The 17,346-nt window shown below is 38.7% G+C and overlaps 3 protein-coding genes across 4 annotated transcripts; all 3 read left to right on the forward strand.

Annotated features, from left to right (window-relative positions):
* Positions 1 to 4,886: 4,886 nt before the first annotated feature.
* LOC137747049 (phenylacetaldehyde reductase-like) lies at positions 4,887 to 7,312 on the forward strand. Its single transcript, XM_068487052.1, has 5 exons — positions 4,887 to 5,020; positions 5,897 to 6,066; positions 6,181 to 6,372; positions 6,528 to 6,690; positions 6,829 to 7,312. The coding sequence occupies exons 1-5, from the start codon at positions 4,900 to 4,902 to the stop codon at positions 7,143 to 7,145; spliced, it is 963 nt and encodes a 320-aa protein (XP_068343153.1). The 5' UTR covers positions 4,887 to 4,899; the 3' UTR covers positions 7,146 to 7,312.
* A 3,233-nt stretch (positions 7,313 to 10,545) lies between these two features.
* On the forward strand, positions 10,546 to 12,314 carry LOC137746813 (phenylacetaldehyde reductase-like). The gene is made up of 5 exons (XM_068486824.1): positions 10,546 to 10,760; positions 11,012 to 11,181; positions 11,297 to 11,488; positions 11,613 to 11,775; positions 11,852 to 12,314. The coding sequence occupies exons 1-5, from the start codon at positions 10,640 to 10,642 to the stop codon at positions 12,169 to 12,171; spliced, it is 966 nt and encodes a 321-aa protein (XP_068342925.1). The 5' UTR covers positions 10,546 to 10,639; the 3' UTR covers positions 12,172 to 12,314.
* Positions 12,315 to 13,510: 1,196 nt separating this feature from the next.
* Positions 13,511 to 17,107, forward strand: LOC137746812 (phenylacetaldehyde reductase-like). Of its 2 annotated transcripts, none has more exons than XM_068486823.1 (6): positions 13,511 to 13,728; positions 14,521 to 14,690; positions 15,105 to 15,296; positions 15,754 to 15,916; positions 16,287 to 16,473; positions 16,740 to 17,107. In XM_068486823.1, the coding sequence occupies exons 1-6, from the start codon at positions 13,611 to 13,613 to the stop codon at positions 16,882 to 16,884; spliced, it is 975 nt and encodes a 324-aa protein (XP_068342924.1). In that variant the 5' UTR covers positions 13,511 to 13,610; the 3' UTR covers positions 16,885 to 17,107. The 2 variants fall into 2 exon arrangements, with proteins under 2 accessions (XP_068342924.1, XP_068342923.1); XM_068486822.1 differs by having other exon boundaries at positions 13,512 to 13,728; positions 15,754 to 15,922.
* The last annotated feature ends 239 nt before the right edge of the window (positions 17,108 to 17,346 follow it).

A 17,346-nucleotide genomic window follows, 5' to 3' on the forward strand; every position in this document is an offset into this window, starting at 1 on the left:
TCACATGCCATTATTTCTTAAATAAAATCTAATTTCAATACATATCCAATAAACATTTGGGAGGGTGAGAACAAATATAGGAGATTGCCATAAAAATAAGGGTTAAACTCTGTTTACTACCTTGAAGTTTTATGATTTTCAACATTTAGTACATTAAGTTTTTTTCGTCCCAGAGTCATACCTAAAGTGTAAATTTTGGAACAGTCTCATACATCCGTTAGTCAAACTGTTAAGTCTCCCGTTAACTGTGACGTGGCGCCCATGTGGACAATGACTGGGCACCACGTGTCATCCACGTGGAAATTAAAAATAAAAAATAAAATAAACCTTCATCTTCCCCAAATCCCACCCGTGCCCACCCGTCTTCTACCTCCCCCAACCCCATCCCTTCCTTCTTCCCTCTACAACCCGCACCCTCTCCCCTGAAACCTCCCCCAAGCTCACTCCAACCACCAAAATTAGTCTTCCCTAACTTTCCTTCTTCCCTTGGCAACCCGCACCTTCTCCCCCAACCTTCATTCAGCACCAAAACCAGTCTCCCCCAACCTGCACTCTCCCTTCTTTCTCCCCTCAGATCCAAGCTCACTCCCAAAATGATAACCCACGGCCAAAACGACAACCCACAGCTAAAAGATTTCTCTGGTGCTCCTCTCCACTACTAATTTTTTACTTTCCCAGCACATCTCATTCCCCTGATCCCTCTGTACCCAACCAATTCCATCTCCACCTTCTTCACCTCCCCTCCATTTTCTCTCCCCACCATTCCGACCTTTACAAAACCCCTAATCCCCAAAAAATTTCAATTTTCAGAAAAATTGAGCAAACCCAACATGAAAAACCCTAATCCCCAAAGTATTTTTGACCCATTCGGCTTCGACTTCGATTTCTCTCTGTCGCGGTTGAACTCCAAACCAAATGGTGACGGCAGATTCGGACGATGTGGGGTTGCTTGGAGAGGTGGCGGTGTCATTGTGCTAGGCGTGTGACTTGTTTAGTTGAAAACTTGAAGAATTTTGTGGGTTTTGATTTGAGGATAAGCTGGGATTGAATCTGCGTGTTGGATTCAAAATTTGGTCGTTTTTTGGGTGTTTGATGGTTTCGAAAATCCAAAACCCAAAAAGCAGAGCATAACACTATAGGGAAGGTAAAAAACGACCACGGGTTGGGGGGTCGGGTTATGGCGATAGGTGGAGAAGTATGGGTCGGTGAAAGTTCCAAAAGCACAGTGAAGGGCGTCGTGGGTCGAGGTCGGTTTCTGGTAGAAGTAGTGAGCGAAGTGGGACCCGTAGATGCTGCTTTGTTGGGGCTTCGGCGGGGAGGTAGGTGCAGGGAAAAGAATGAGGGAGGGAGAATGAGGGAGTGGGTCGGGAAGGGAGGGTGCATGAAGTCTTTAATTGTAGATTGGACATTTTGGGGGGTTTGATTGAGGCTGGCTAAGTGTGAATGAGGGTGGGATTTGGGGAAGATGAAGAGGTGGGTGATGGGAAGGTGGGCACGAGTGGGATTTGGGGAAGATGAAGGTTTTTTTTTTTAATTTTTTTTAATTATACAAAATTTTTATTTTATTTTATAAAATAATTTATTTTTAATTTCCACGTAGATGACACGTGACACCCAATCATTGTCCACATGGGCGCCACGTCACAGTTAATGGGAGACTTAATAGTTTGACTAACGAATGTATGAGATTGTACCAAAATTTACACTTTAGGTATGATTCTGGGACAAAAAAAACTTGATGTACTAAATGTTGAAAACCACTAAACATGAGGGTAGTAAATAGTCTTTTGCCCTAAAAATAAATATTTAGTTGTGGCGTGAAAAATGAAGAATATTGAGTTATATAAAACCACTTTTAGTAGTTTTTTGAATTTTTTACCATCACAATAATCTTGCTATTGATTTCAACATTATAACCAATGGAATGTCAGGATTGTGCCACGTCAGGGTTTTTGTACTTTTAGGGCGGCTGGATGGGCATATGCCTTTCCCCCAATAGGCCTCTCATTTTTCCAACGGTGGAGCAAAGTTTCTTTGGACAAGAAGGCAGTTTTACCCAATTACAAGTGCAATTGGGAACTGCTGGAGATGCTCTATGTTACACCCCACCCCCGAATTAAAGTGTAATTTCTTAAATCCCTTAAAAAGTTTATAAAAAATTGTTTTTGAGTCTTAATGTGTATGCTCATGGGGCCCTCTTTCCTTTTTGGTTTTCCCTACCCGACCCCATTTCTTCTCTTTTCCTTTGGACCCGTGAGCTCTCTCTTTCCCTCTCTCACAACTCTTTCATTTCCCTCTCACTCTCTCTCCCTTTCTCTCCCTCTCACGCGTGTTCTCCCTCCCTGCACACCCTCATCTCCCTCATCATCAAACACCACAACAACAACAAAACACCAACACCATCACCATCACCCCTGTGAACTAGGATTCAAAGAAAGAACACCACAAATCCTTCTCTTCCTTTCGGCCGGTACTATTCATCATCTTCTCCGTCGTGTTTCATATTTTTCTGACATTGGTAAGCTTTTAGAAACCCTTGGGATGTATTTTAGGGTTAGATTGAAGCTTGCTTTAAGTTGTGTATACATTTGAATCGCAGAAAATAGCTCGGAATAGCTTTTCCGAATTTTTCGGCAAGCAGCACCCCTTTTGAGGCAATTTCCGGCCAAAAAAGGCAAGTTGGCCGGCGTGCAAGGTATCAATCTCTTCATCTCACTAAGTACTACAACTTTCATTCTTGTTTCACTTGATTTGGTTGAGTAACGAAGAAGTTATGGGCGTTTGAAGTTTGCCCAGAAACCGACCAAAGGGTGGCCTGAAAACCACCCTCAACCCAGGCCTTTGGGCCGGGTTACCTAACCATTTTACCCAAGCCCTTGGCCCAAACCTTTAGGGCCGAACCCAAGCCTTAGGCCCAGCCCAGGTTCCAAACCCATCATAACCCAAGTCCATTTTAAACCAAAACCTTTGGCCTTTGTGACCCAAGCCTAATCCTTTTTAAAACCCAAACCCAAGTCCAAACCCTTTGACCCAACCCGATCCAACCCATTACCCTTGACCCGGATCTGTTGACTTTGACCCGATAAATGGTCAACTTTGATTTTGACTGATCAATGTTGATTTTGACCGTTGACTTTTAGGGTTTTCGTGCGGGACCCCTCCTAGGCTAATTTCGACGTCCTGAACCCGTTTCCAATGTCAATTTTCCTAAATTCAATCGTTTGAGTAGAGTTTGACCAAATGTACCCTTTATGTGCTTAGTGACAATTAATTGTGGTGTTTCCGTCTTCGTTAGTTGCGTGGCTCTTCGGCAGCTAAGTACTGTGAGTGGACCCCTTCTAAAAATGCATGTTTTGATAGTAGAAATGCATACATGAAAAGCATGATTTGATGACTATGTTTTATGAAACGTTTTATGAGATAACATGCTTACTGAGGCTATTTTGAATTATTACTATTTTTCCTATTACCCGTGTTCTTATAGAATATCTGATGGATGACGATATGATATTTAGAACATGTTTAGAACAGTTCTTTATAGTATAGATGATGGATGACTTTATACTATGAAGTTTCTTTTCAATATATGTATGTTCAATGGTCTTGTACTTACCTAGTGGTCCTTTTTCGCTACGGGACGTAGGGATAGATTCCGGTCCGTCCCGGGCGACGGTTTGGTGTTGGCATAGGGCCTGGAGTGTGTTTCCTCTGGCTATTAGCACAGGGATGGGGAGCCGGCATGGAGCCTGGAATGTATTTTCCTCTGACTGTCTGCTTAGAGATGGGGAGCCGGCATAGGGCCTCGGGGTTATTGGACATTCACTAGTGATTATTATATATACAAGTTATGATTTGAGACATTGCACGGCATGCTAGATTTCGGAAAACCTATGTTTATCATTATATATGCGTTTTCATAAAACCTGGGGGTTAGTACGTTGATAACTGTTTTATATATATATATATATATATATATATATATATATATATATATCAACTTGGTCCACTCATGTTTGTTTTGCACCCCCTTCAGGACTTAGAATCGAGGCATACAATCCCGGCGTCAAGGCACTTCCGTATTGGCATCTTCGAGTCCTCTCAGTATAGGATCCATCCTTTGTTTCATTCAATTTTGTATTATTTCTTTTAGTGTTCTAGTTAGTTGTATGATTTGAACACGTTCCTTAAATGCATGTTCATTATTCTTTCACATTTATAAGCCTTATCTACCCCTTGTTTTCAGCATTTGCACTCAATAAATGGCTTTCGTCACCCTCGGGTGTCGGCCAGCACGTGCCTATCCTGGTATTTGAGGAATATTGGGATCGGGGCGTGTCACTCTAAATGTTCAAATTGCCCTTACTCACTCTCTTAGAAGGAAGGCCAAAGCAGATTTCTTTGAATAATAAGCTAGATGTAGTTCAGGATCTTCAATTGGAAAACTAAATTGCTATTAAATCTTTATTAACGAGATTCAGACCAAAAATCTCTCACATAAATATCACAAGACCGCAATAGGTTTTAAAGTTTCGTGTACTAATTATACACTCCAAAAATCGCCTTAAATTCAAATGAGTGGTGGAGGATAGTGCCAAAAAAAAAAAAAAAAAAAAAAAAAGAAGAATGGTGGACCATGAGTGCCAAAATGATCATCCCATTAAAAACTAATAATCAAGCTAAGTTTCTTGTACTAATTATACACTCCAAAAATCGCCTTAAATGAGCTCATCATGAACACTTCAAATAAGTGAAGGATAGTGCCAAAAAAGAAAAGAAAAGGAGTGGTAGACCATGAGTGCCAAAATGATCATCCCATTAAAAACCAACAATCAAGCTGAGAGAGAGAGAGAGAGAGAGAGAGAGAGAGAGAGAGAGAGAGAGAGAGAGAGAGAGAGAGAGATGAGTACTGTAGAAGGGAAGACTCTGTGCGTAACAGGAGCCTCAGGTTACATAGCATCATGGTTGGTGAAGCTCTTATTGCAAAAGGGTTATACTGTCAAAGGCACCGTTCGAGACCCAAGTCAGTATTTCTTAACTTGCCATATCATCTAATATAATTCGAAATGTGGTTCTTCGAATCCAAAACTTTATGCAAAAAGACAGGACTTGCAGCTTTCGTTTGGATGCCAAGTTTTCTATTCTACCAATTTATAGTTTTGGGTTAGTAAAAATAAATTTGGTATACTAACTTATCATTTCTGCTTCTCATTGCTTAAGAAACTAATTGTAATTAGAAAGAAAATGAGGCAATTGGCATGTAATTCAATAGATTAAGAGCATTCGTCCTTACACCTAGAACCTGTGTTCAAATCCCCCTCCCCATAGTTTAATGTAAATTATCCTCTCTTTTGTCAAAAATAAAAAAAATAAAAAAAACTAGAAAGAAAACGAGCCTTTCCCCCTCCCCCCCTCTAATTAGTTTGAATTGCGGCATGAACTGAATGGAAGTTACGATATATTTCAGTAGTAGTATCTTTTTTGTTCATATATGGCCCTACTCTTAAACTAATTGATTTTTAATTTGGAAATTTTGTTAAAATAATACTACCGGTGTTGGAGAGTTGACCTTTTGTAATTAATTTAGTTACCTTTTTGAGTCCTTATAATCAGATTGTAATTAGGTTATTTGATGCTTATTTTTTTTCCTTGTAAATCACTCTTGTACATTATATATTTTCCTCCTTGGTGAGAAGAATGATATCAGAAAATTAAGTCCCAAAGATAAGCTCTAATTAGCAACCGGTACCAAAAGACGAACATGTTAATCTATTTTTGGGCAACTTAATTGCCCACTTAAATCTCCCTAGTGCAGTCCATGTTTGTCATATGTGTGTTTATTTTGTGTTTAAATTTAATCAGTTCACTAATCACTATTTCTGTTTGTATATGCATGCAGATGATTCAAAGAAAACTGAACACTTGCGCTCATTAGACGGAGCCAAAGAAAGGCTTCATTTGTTCAAAGCAGATGTATTAGAAGGAGGGTCTTTCGACGCCATAGTTGATGGATGCCAAGGTGTTTTTCATACAGCGTCCCCTGTACTGATTTCTGTTACTGACCCTCAGGTTCGTCGCCCTTTTACATCATGATTGCATAGTCCAGAAAAAGAAATCTGAAAAGTCTAAAGCAAAATTGGCTTACTTTCCAGAATTTTAATGTTAAATCTGGAACTATTTTAGGGAGAACTACTTGACCCTGCAGTGAAGGGAACACTTAATGTTCTACAATCATGTGCGAAATTTCGTAGCATCACGAGAGTGGTTTTAACATCTTCACTTGCTTCAGTAATGATGACTGGAGCCCCTCTGACCTCTGATGTGGTTTTGGATGAAACATGGTACTCGGATCCACTTTTTTGTGAGAAGCACAAGGCATGTATAAATGTTCCCGTATTATCTTTCTTTGAGTTTCGCATTTTACTCCTCGTTAATTTGTTATATTTCAATGTCAATAGGAAAAATAATCTGATCTTGTTAGGTTAGCATGAACTGCAAGCTCATATGAACTTCTTTGTTCCTTTGTTCAGCAATGGTATTTGCTCTCAAAAACTTTAGCAGAGGAGACCGCCTGGAAATTTGCTAAAGGAAATGGGATTGACTTGGTGTCGTTGAATCCAGGGTTAACCATTGGTCCACTCTTACAACCAACACTTAATTTCTCCGTCGAGCTGCTTCAGAACTTCATGAGTGGTATTTTCAGTATAACTCAATTACTTCTTGGGTTAATAGCTAGTAAAACATCATCAACCAGTCCCTTCGTGTTTAAACAGTTGTCCTTGACTTGTGATGCACGCAATTGATTGTGTTTTGTTTCTCCTTCTTGCTCAGGTACCCAAACAACTATCAGTAATCCATTCGTTGACGTTAGAGATGTTGCCTCTGCTCATATTCAAGCTTTCGAAATTCCTTCAGCTAGTGGGAGATATTGTTTAGTTGGCCAAGTTGCTGACGACCTTGATATTCTAAAGATTTTACGGCAACTTTACCCGACTTTGACCCTTGCTGAAGTTGTCAATCCTTCAGACTCTAAGTATCAAGTGTCCAAGGAGAAAGCAAAAGGCTTGGGAATCACTTTCCTTCCTCTGGAAACAAGTCTTAGGGACACTATTGAAAGCCTCAAGGAGAAGGGGTTCCTCAAGATTTGAATGCCTCAATCTGGCCGCTGCATGTTAATCTGGTGTAATTTGTAAGGTTTCAAAATCACACTAAATAAATGTTGAAAAATATTAGTATTTGGATTTGTTTATTGTTTGAATATTTTTATGTAACTGCTTATTAATCTAGTCCCTGAGCTGAGCATCAGATCGAGCAGTTCGGGATCTTTCTGCTTCTAACTACTTCCTGATCTTTTCTCTTCTTTCTACCTCACTCAAGGTTTTCTCATTCTTCTCGTCCTTTCCTTTTATTTTGTTTTCAGTCAGCTACTAGACCACCTATTCAATGGTTTCTTGGACAATCTCTTTGGTAATCTCGTTCTTTAGTGTGTTCTAGAATTAAGGATTTCTTCCGAAAATTGTTCGCGTTAGAAGTGAGCGGCAAATACTGTACGGAACCAACCAGTTTTTCGTTATCGTGGTTTGCGCTCTGTTTGACTTCTGTCAAAAACGATTATGACCGAGGAACTAATGTGTCTCGGTCGTAAGTTCTCCGGGCCTTGTGACATGCTGGGTGAATTTGAATGTTCTTGTGATACTTGCGCGATACTTGCGCGTGATGGTTATGATGAATGTCACAAGGATTTGGTATCAGTGGTGTGATACATGATGTGAGTGTGTATGATGAATCGCATCAATTCTAACGAACTGGTCTTGGGGATTGATTTGATAAGAAACTCAAATATAAACTAAAATAATCTAAATAAAAAATAAATCTAAATTACAATATTAAAATACTGGAATAAACTTTAAATAACTGAATTGAAGGGTTGGGTGTTGAGGTCCAAAAATGTCATGAGCAAGCCCAACCAAATCTCGAAGCCCAATTATCACAAGAGCCCTAAGTCAAGCCCAAATACATGCAAAGGTGCGGGATTAAAGAAATAAAATATTCACAACCACGTCACGCTACGGTAATTAAGCCAAATATTATATAAATCATGTCATGTTCATGCCTATTTGTCATGCTATAATAAGCCTAAGTCACATGCTCGGGGTTTATCAAGTGAATTGTGGTGTGGATGGTTACCAGAGTGTATTGGGTCAATGTGGAGTGAAGATTATTGAGGACTTTAGGCTGCTCGGGGGCCAAAGATCCAAGCCCATAACACTTGTAGCCCATAGAGGCAAGCATTGAGAGAGAACATACTTAGTTACTCCTTTCCCTAGCAAGCTAACCAATCCAATTAGAAAGAAACCAAGTCCTAACACCAAGCTCACTTGAAACCCCAAGCAACGTAGGCATTTAATGAGGAGAGAGGTTGACTTTCCCTTCCCAGCTCACGCAAAAGTTCAACATGCGAAAGCCATGAGGCACGTAGCACATGTGGAAAGCTGATCGGAGAAAGAAGCACTTTGGGAAGGAGGCATGATGCAGGTTTTCACAGGTTGGCAGCACTTAGCTATCTTGCACCAAAATAGAGAGTAGCCGAAGGACCAGGGAGAAAGTGGAAAAAAAAAAAAAACCAAACCATAACTAGAGATGCGAAGGAATCATTCATCTAGGAATATAGGTCAAGAATTGTAGATAGGGGATCCAATCCCCCAGCATAACACAGATTAGCCAAATAAACTCAAGAGGCATCACTCCATAACCTTAGTATTTTCCATAACCTTCCTCTGAGCATCCTAGCCATCAGAAGCCTAACCCAGATTATCCAATAGAAAACACCATACAATCACCCAACCTCTCTCTCTTTCATGCTAAAATGATGATCTTCTAGCTTCCACACCACAATTCTCTTGATCAAGCCTTTATTTGCCTAATCGTGCTATCTTCAAGTCATTGATCTAACCATAATATTTCCTAAGACGAGCTAACTCTTTAGAGATATTCCGGAACTTGTGATGCAAGCAATTGATTGTTTTTTGTTTCTCCTTCATCCTCAAGTATCCAAACACCTATAACTCACACATTCGTTGACGTTAGAGATGTTGCCTCTGCTCATATTCAAGCTTTCGAAATTGCTTCAGCTAGTGAGAGATTATTTAGTTGGCCAAGTTGCTGACTATCTTGATACTCTAAAGATTTTACAGCAACTTTACCCGACTTTGACCCTTAATGAAGTTGTCAATCCCTCCGACTCAAAGTATCAAGTGTCCAAGGAGAAAGCAAAAGGTTTGGGAATCACTTTCCTTCCTCTGGAAACAATCTGAGGGATACTATTGAAAGCCTCAAGGAGAAGGGCTTCCCCAAGATTTAAACGCCTCAGTCTTCCTGCCGCATGTTAATCATGTGTAAAAATCACACTAAATAAAAAGTTCAATCTTTATAGAAGGATTGAACACATATGCAGCCTCTAGTGATGCTTTCAAATATGAAAAATAAAATGTAACATAATCTTTGGTCTTGGCGACGCTTTAAGCTCAATAATTTCATTATGAATAGTATGTTAACCTAATGAATTGGTGTCTTGAAGAGACGTCTCAACTCTGACTCTTCCACTCCAGTTGTCACTTTTCTTTTTGTTAATAGGTCTCCAAATATTTTTCTCATGTTTAATCTTTTTTGCTCATGACAAAGGCACTTTGACAAGAACTCAATGTTAAAGAAATCAACCCCATCTCATTAAAGGACCTACACAAATCTAGAATAAAGAATTCTAGAACATTCACTAAGGTTGGTTAGCTAGATTATCCAAGTTAAAATAGTACTTTGTAGAAATGACTAGAATGTTGTTTCTTAAGTTGGTGGAAGAGTCTAGAAGAATGGTGAGGTTTCCACCAACATGCAAGATTAGTGTAGATAATTCTAGCTTAGGAAGTTAGTGGAATTATCTAGATATCTCTAGCATGGTGTGTCCATGCTTCTCCAAGGTTCCATCCATGCCTATAAAAGGAGAAGGCATCCACACCATTTGTATCAACAAATCAACAAATCAACCAAGCAAGCTTGTAAGCAAGCAAGCAAGTGAGAGTGAGAAGAAAGAATAGTCTTGTAAGAGTGTGAGTGCTCTAGAGTTTATCTCTAGAAAGTGAGTGAGTGTCATTGCTTCTAAGAGTGTTCTTTGAGAGTGTTGTAATATTTTGTTTGTGTAATACAAGTAATTTGTTTACTTGTATTGTCTCTCCAACACTTGTGTTAGAATTGAGTACTCTAAGTTTTTTTTTCACCCCAACACTCAAACCTCATTTGCTCGAACTATTGGTGAACATCGCCAACTTAATATTTGTAGACATTTCTCCCTCTTGCTCTTTGGACTGCACCTTAAGTGTTAGATGAAAGACCAATTCAAAATTTTCTTCTTTTTTCTCCCTTTGAAATTTACATGGACTTGTTTTCCAATATATAAATAAAGAGATAAAAGTTAGTCAAACATTCATAGCACACAATGAATTGCCATAAAATAATTATTCAGAGCTGAAGAAAACTGAAGTTGCCTTATTTGACCTTAATGTCCAGAAGACTTTTCACACAAAAAACAAAAACTGAACCAAACGAAAGCTTATTAACTCGATTTTGAGAGAGAGAGAGAGAGAGAGAGATGAGTACTGGAGAAACAAAGACTGTGTGTGTGACAGGAGCATCTGGTTACATAGCATCATGGCTCGTGAAGCTCTTACTACAGAAGGGTTATACTGTTAAAGGCACTGTTCGTGACCCAAGTTAGTATTTCCAAACTTTGCTCATATCTTATAATATAAAGCTGCTATCCTATCTACATTAGCACTCGAAGATAGTCATCATGCACACCTCGCTCTTATTCTAAGCATTAGGAGAAGTGCAGGGTGCCTATTTGGAGTGCAAATAACAGCTCCTGTGTATCCATCTTTTTTGGGGTGCTATTCTAAATAACAGCTCCTAACCAAATTACCAATTTGAACCTCCTCAATAATTCTATTTTTCCAAAACAAAGATGATCCAAAGAAAACAGAACACTTACTCTCGCTAGATGGAGCAAAAGAAAGGCTTCATTTGTTGAAAGCGGATTTGTTAGAAGAAGGGGCTTTCGATGATGTAGTCAATGGATGTGTAGGTGTTTTTCATACAGCATCGCCTGCACAATTCTCAGCCACTGACCCACAGGTTTATCCCTTCATACTTCAAATATTCTATCATGTCACGTGCACGCGTAGAAAACCAACATAGTTTCAAGACAAATGATGTAGAAACCGAAATGATATTTCTCTCCATATTGCAGGCAGAAATAGTGGAGCCTGCAGTGAGAGGAACACTCAATGTTCTTAAATCGTGCGCGAAATTCTCCGCTGTCAAGAGAGTGGTTTTAACATCATCTATGGCTTCAGTAACGGGGACTGGAACCCCTCTGACATCTGATGTGGTTTTGGATGAAACTTGGTACTCAGATTCACTTCTTTGTGAGAAGAACAAGGTATGTATGTTCCCATACTACTGAAAAATATTGGGTATAAGAGGTAAGCTTAACAGTAACACAAGGTAAAAGTAGTACGTGATGATGAACTACAAACTCATATGAACATTCTTCATTTGTTCAGGAATGGTATCCTCTCTCAAAAACTTTAGCTGAGGAGGCTGCCTGGAAATTTGCTGAAGGAAATGGGATTGACTTGGTGTCGATGAATCCAGGGATTGCGATTGGTCCACTCTTACAGCCAACTCTTAATCTTTCTGTCGAGATATTTCGTAATCTCATAAGTGGTACGTTTCACCCCTTGTGTTTAAATACTATTTCTTGGGATGCAAGCAGTTGATTTTATTTCTGTTTCGTGGTCAGGGATCGAAACATCATATAAAAATTACAGATTCGTTGATGTTAGAGACGTTGCCTCTGCTCATATTCGAGCATTTGAAGTTCCTTCAGCTAGTGGCAGATATTGTTTAGTTGGCCATGTTGCGGACAGTCCGGACACTCTCAAGATTTTACAACAATTTTACCCCACTTTGTGCCTTCCTGAGTTTGGCAATCCTTCAGACTCAAAGTATCAAGTGTCCAAGGAGAAAGCAAAGGGTTTGGGAATCACTTTCCTTCCTCTGGAAACAAGTCTTAGGGACTCGGTTGAAAGCCTCAAGGAGAAGGGTTTCCTCAAGATTTGAATTGTGCAACTTATAAACACTTGTGAATTTGACGCACGAGTTGGTTTAACTTTGGCAAATAGAGTTTGGCTTCTGCTGAAGTACTCCAAGAGATGCTGAAGATTATGTTGTTCCTGTTAAGAATGTTGAAAGTAATCCGCAAAAGTAAAAAATAAGTCGGTTTAACTTTTGATTCTGTCTCGGCCTAAATGCAGTTACTTATCTTATTACTTGGATTATTCTATTTCTATTGGCATCAAAATTGAAGAAACACAAAGTTAATCCCTAAAATAAACACAAAATCCAGATAAAAACAATGGGTGGTTGTGGAATCAGAAACCCTAGGGGTGCAGAACGTTACCCACTGTCGCCGAGAACGATGACCTTGAGCAACGTTCGTCTGCGGAATGACATGGCGGACGAATTTAAACCGATATGAATCGGAAAAAAAGGCGGAAAAATCAACTTTTTGGACAGTGCCAAGGTGATTGATTGGTTGATGTTTTTGAATTTTTCCTTTTCTTTTCTCTTCTCTTTCCAGGAACGGAAAGAATGAATGGGGGAGAGAGAGGAGAGAGGAGAAAAATGGAACCCAAGAATTAACCCTAGATGGGCATTCCCATGATTTGAACACCCAAAGGGCCGGCCTCATCAACAATTGAGGTAAGCCCAGCAAACACAGCCCAAAACGAACTAACCCAGCCACCTTCGCCCTAGTGGCAATCTTGTAAATAAACTGAAATATCTTACAAAACATTGTTCACATGAATGGTGCAATTTCCCCTCCTTCTTTAGACTAAAGTAATTCATGCCGCGTAAACAATTTTTACGGATATATTGACAGAGTTTGACGATAGAGTGCAAGTGAATAGAAAATTAAGAATTTGAGTTTAAAGGGCTTAATGAAACACGAGTTGAAAATGAATAGATTTATAACATCTCGGCACAATTGGATCATGTTATAAATATGTAAAAGTTAAAGTGATAATCTTTACTAGTGATAGTAGCGAAGCAGATATACAATATCACACTATAATTATAACACAATTGGATGACAAATAAAAGAAGGACGGATAGATACTGATATTATTTAGCTTTTCTTTTCTCTGTATTTTGATAGTACACAGAACACTCTATTTATAAAACAACTCCAACAAACACCTTTTGAAAATACAATCTCCTTCATTTCCAAAATCCACATTACTGTGTGGATGTTGAAAATCTGTGTGGACATTCATTAATCTGCCAAATATTTTCAACACTACAAATGTTTTATATAGATCCCAATCTATGACAGCGACGTACTAATTTGACCTTACTGTTCACCTAACTTTCTATAAAATAAAAACCAATTTTTCTGAACTTCCAAAAAGGTTCATGTTTAGACACTCCAAAATCACCTTAATCAAAGCTTATTGCAAGCTTTTGAGATAGACGCCTACGCCCCCGGCAGGAAGAGGATGAGCGGAGGAACAAAGGTGGTATGTGTAACAGGAGCCTCAGGTTACATAGCATCATGGTTGGTCAAGCTCTTATTACAAAGGGGTTATACCGTCAAAGCCACTGTTCGTGACCCAAGTCAGTATTTCTGTACTTGCTCTTATGTAATTTTCATATTTTCAAACAATTCCTTGAGTACTTTTCGTTTTTGACTTCTGGGTTTTGTGTACTGTTGTGTTTCCAAAAGAAAAAAGGAGCATCGAGTAGTCATATTCTTCTGATATATCTTCATCTGGATTTTGGAGTTCAAATTATGAGTCCCCGTGCACCGGGAGAAAAACAATTTGAGTGCATACGTATAGAGGAATAGTTGAAAATACGGGCCTAAATTTTAAGTTTTTATCCCCGTTCGGAGATAGCCTCAAGCTTATTAGCCCAAAGTTTATGCAAGTAGATAAAACGATAGAGTTGCAGAAGGGCTTTGCTTGAAATTTGAATCCCGAATTGTGTATGTCACCAGTTCACATTTTTGAGTTACTAAAATGATTTTTTTCTTCAAAATTTAATCCTAATAATTTAGAAATAACTTTTTCCAAATTAGTTTGCAATAAAGGCATGAACTAAGTGGGTGTTATGATGTTTTGGTGTGCCCCTTAACCAGCAATCAGCACAGTAAACTCTACTAGAAGCAGGCAAAACATTGCAGAAGTAGGGTCTCAATTTGTTCATTTGGCCTCACTCATAAATTTTGTTGTAGTAATATTATCGGTACAATAAGAACGTATTAATCTACTTCTGGGCAGCTAAGTTTCCCGTTTAACCCTCACTCTGGGTAGTCAGCATTCGCCACGTTGCCTAGTACACATAAGTCCCAACACGAGTGTTGTATTCTTCGTTTCAACTCATTAGTCGTGTTTGTGTATTCCGCAGGTGATCCAAAGAAATCAGAACACTTGCTCTCACTAGATGGAGCAAAAGAAAGGCTTCATTTGTTCAGAGCAGATTTATTAGAAGAAGGATCTTTTGACACCGTAGTTGATGGATGTCAAGGCGTTTTTCATACAGCATCTCCTGTTCCGTTTTCAGTCACTGACCCGCAGGTTTATCCCTTCACTTCATTGTTCCAATATTCTACTATTCTAGCAATGGTGTGTCGGTTACAGGTCTTTTTTCACCAAACGTGCATAACTTGTTAATCAACATCAACTACGTTGCTGAAAATTTTGAAAATAAGCATTGTCAAGTCTTTATCAATAAGAAAAAGAAAATAGTATCGCATCAGTTGTTTACGGATAAATATCCAGTCCAAGAGCAAACTTATAACAAGAGTCCAGACAAAACAGAAATGACGAAGGCAGTTGCATGAAAACGTATAAATCTTGACCTTGTATCCATTTTCTCTCTACTGGAGCATGATGCGAGCGCACAGTGTTTCTGTATGTGTTTAAAGAATCGATATATGTTCAATAGTTTAATGTAAAAAATGGCAATGTTACTTATTCTCCATGTTTCAGGCAGAACTAGTTGAGCCTGCAGTGAAGGGAACACTTAATGTTCTAAAATCATGCGTGAAATTTCCTACTGTCAAGAGAGTGGTTTTAACATCTTCTATGGCTTCAGTATCGGTGAATGGGAAACCTCTGACCTCTGATGTGGTTTTGGATGAAACATGGTATTCGGATCCACTTGTTTGTGAGAAGAACGAGGTACGAATGGAATACATATCATCTTTCCCCAAGTTTCACATTATATTCGTTGTTAATTAGTTCTATTTCCATGGCCAATGGAATCTTAATCTGATTTTATGAAGTGTGACCTTATCAGTTGTGTGGATGCAACTATAGAAGATATGAATGATGAAATTTATCCTTGCTTTTGTTTTCCAACGTTCTTTACTTGTTTGTGCATTGTCGGAGTTCTAGATGTCTCGCTGGTTGCCCGCTATATTTGCAGCTCATATTGGACCAAAGCCTGCACACAATCAAGCACAATCATCAGAATTGAACTATCTGTTGTGTGTTGTTTTTATTGCTCCAAAGAAAAAAGAAGAGTACCACATATGTAGGCTGTATAACTGTACAAGTAACCTTAACATAAAACAATGCTGTATATCTTCCTTTAATATGAACTACGAGCTCAGTACAAACTAGTTTATTTGTTCAGAGATGGTATGCGCTCTCAAAAACTTTAGCTGAGGAGGCTGCCTGCAAATACGCTAAAGAAAATGGAATTGACTTGGTTACAATGAATCCAGGGTTTGTGATAGGTCCACTCTTACAGCCAACACTTAATCTCTCCGTGGAGATGATTCAGAATCTCATAACCGGTACAGGTAAACTTCAGCAATTATCCTTTTGATCTTGCATGATTGAGGCACAGTATTAATGTATGATGGAAGCTCAAAATTAATTTCGTGTGAGGTAGATGTCGTGGGAGGTTTAGTCTTTAGATGGAGGCCTTCTCGTATTAAAGTTACCATATTAGATGTGGCAGGCTTAAAGCATGAATGTTTATCTGAACTTACCGACTTGTTGCTTCCAGTAACAAATAAACTTTATGCAAATGATCAGAAATATACAACTGATATGGTAAACAGTAATTTTATGGGCTGTTAAATTGTACCAGCCTGTAGAATTACTCTCTGTTTAAGATCCGTGAGCATGCAGTCGATTTGCTTTTGTTTCTCTCTTGTGTAGGTACCAAAACACTACCCATTTCAAATTACCAGTCCATTGATGTTAGGGATGTTGTCTCTGCTCATATTCTGGCATTTGAAGTTCCTTCAGCAAGTGGAAGATATTGTTTAGTTTCAAATGTTACACACGCTTCCGAGGTTCTGAAGATTATACAAGACCTTTATCCCACTTTGCACCTTCCTGAAAAGTAAGTTACTGGAAAATTACCGTGAGTAATTGATGCTGTTTCTATTAATTAAGATTACTCATGAGTGGCCAAAACCAAATGGGAGTAGAATAACATTAGCTTTCATAACAATGTGCTTTTGACAGTGACACTGTACCAAACCATTCCTTTTTTCTTTTTTTCTTTGTATTTTAAAATGTACATTTTGAAAAGGGAGATCAAATTTTACGCCGGGAGTTACCGAAAGTGGCATATTTCTAAGTTTTTGTTGTTGTCATTATTGGCAGATGTGAGATTGGCAGTACTTCAGTCCCGAAATATCCAGTATCAGCAGAGAAAGCAAAAGGTTTAGGAATTAATTTCCTTCCGTTGGAAGTAAGTCTTAGAGACACAATTGAAAGCCTGAAGGAGAAGGGCTTCCTCAAGATTTGAAATATGCAATTGAAACAGAAACTTGTTAATCTATTGCAATAAGATGCTGAAAAATAATATGTTTCCTGTTAAGACTTTCTTAAGTTGATCTGCATACAGAGTTGACTACGCAAATGCTCAGACATTGCTTTCACGTCGTTCTGTATAATTCAATAAAATTGTAGAATTGCAAGGAAAAAAACTCAATTTTTAATCATTCGCAATAATACCGATGACTTGTTGATTCGCAGTGTTTGAGCAGATGAAATAAGCAGATCCTTTCTTAATCAAAGTTTAATACGTAAAATAATAATTAACGTTTTCCCTTCATAATGTTTTTTTACTTGTTCAATATGCATAATAAACAATGACTATCATTGCACAAGAGAACCGCAGAAGTCCTCCAGCTAACTTTCCACCTTAAGAAACCACCTACTCTACCATTACATAACTCAGAAACCACCTGCTCTACCATTGTGCAAT

Source organism: Pyrus communis, chromosome 10 (genome assembly GCF_963583255.1).
Source record: "Pyrus communis chromosome 10, drPyrComm1.1, whole genome shotgun sequence".
Taxonomy (NCBI): Eukaryota; Viridiplantae; Streptophyta; class Magnoliopsida; order Rosales; family Rosaceae; genus Pyrus; species Pyrus communis.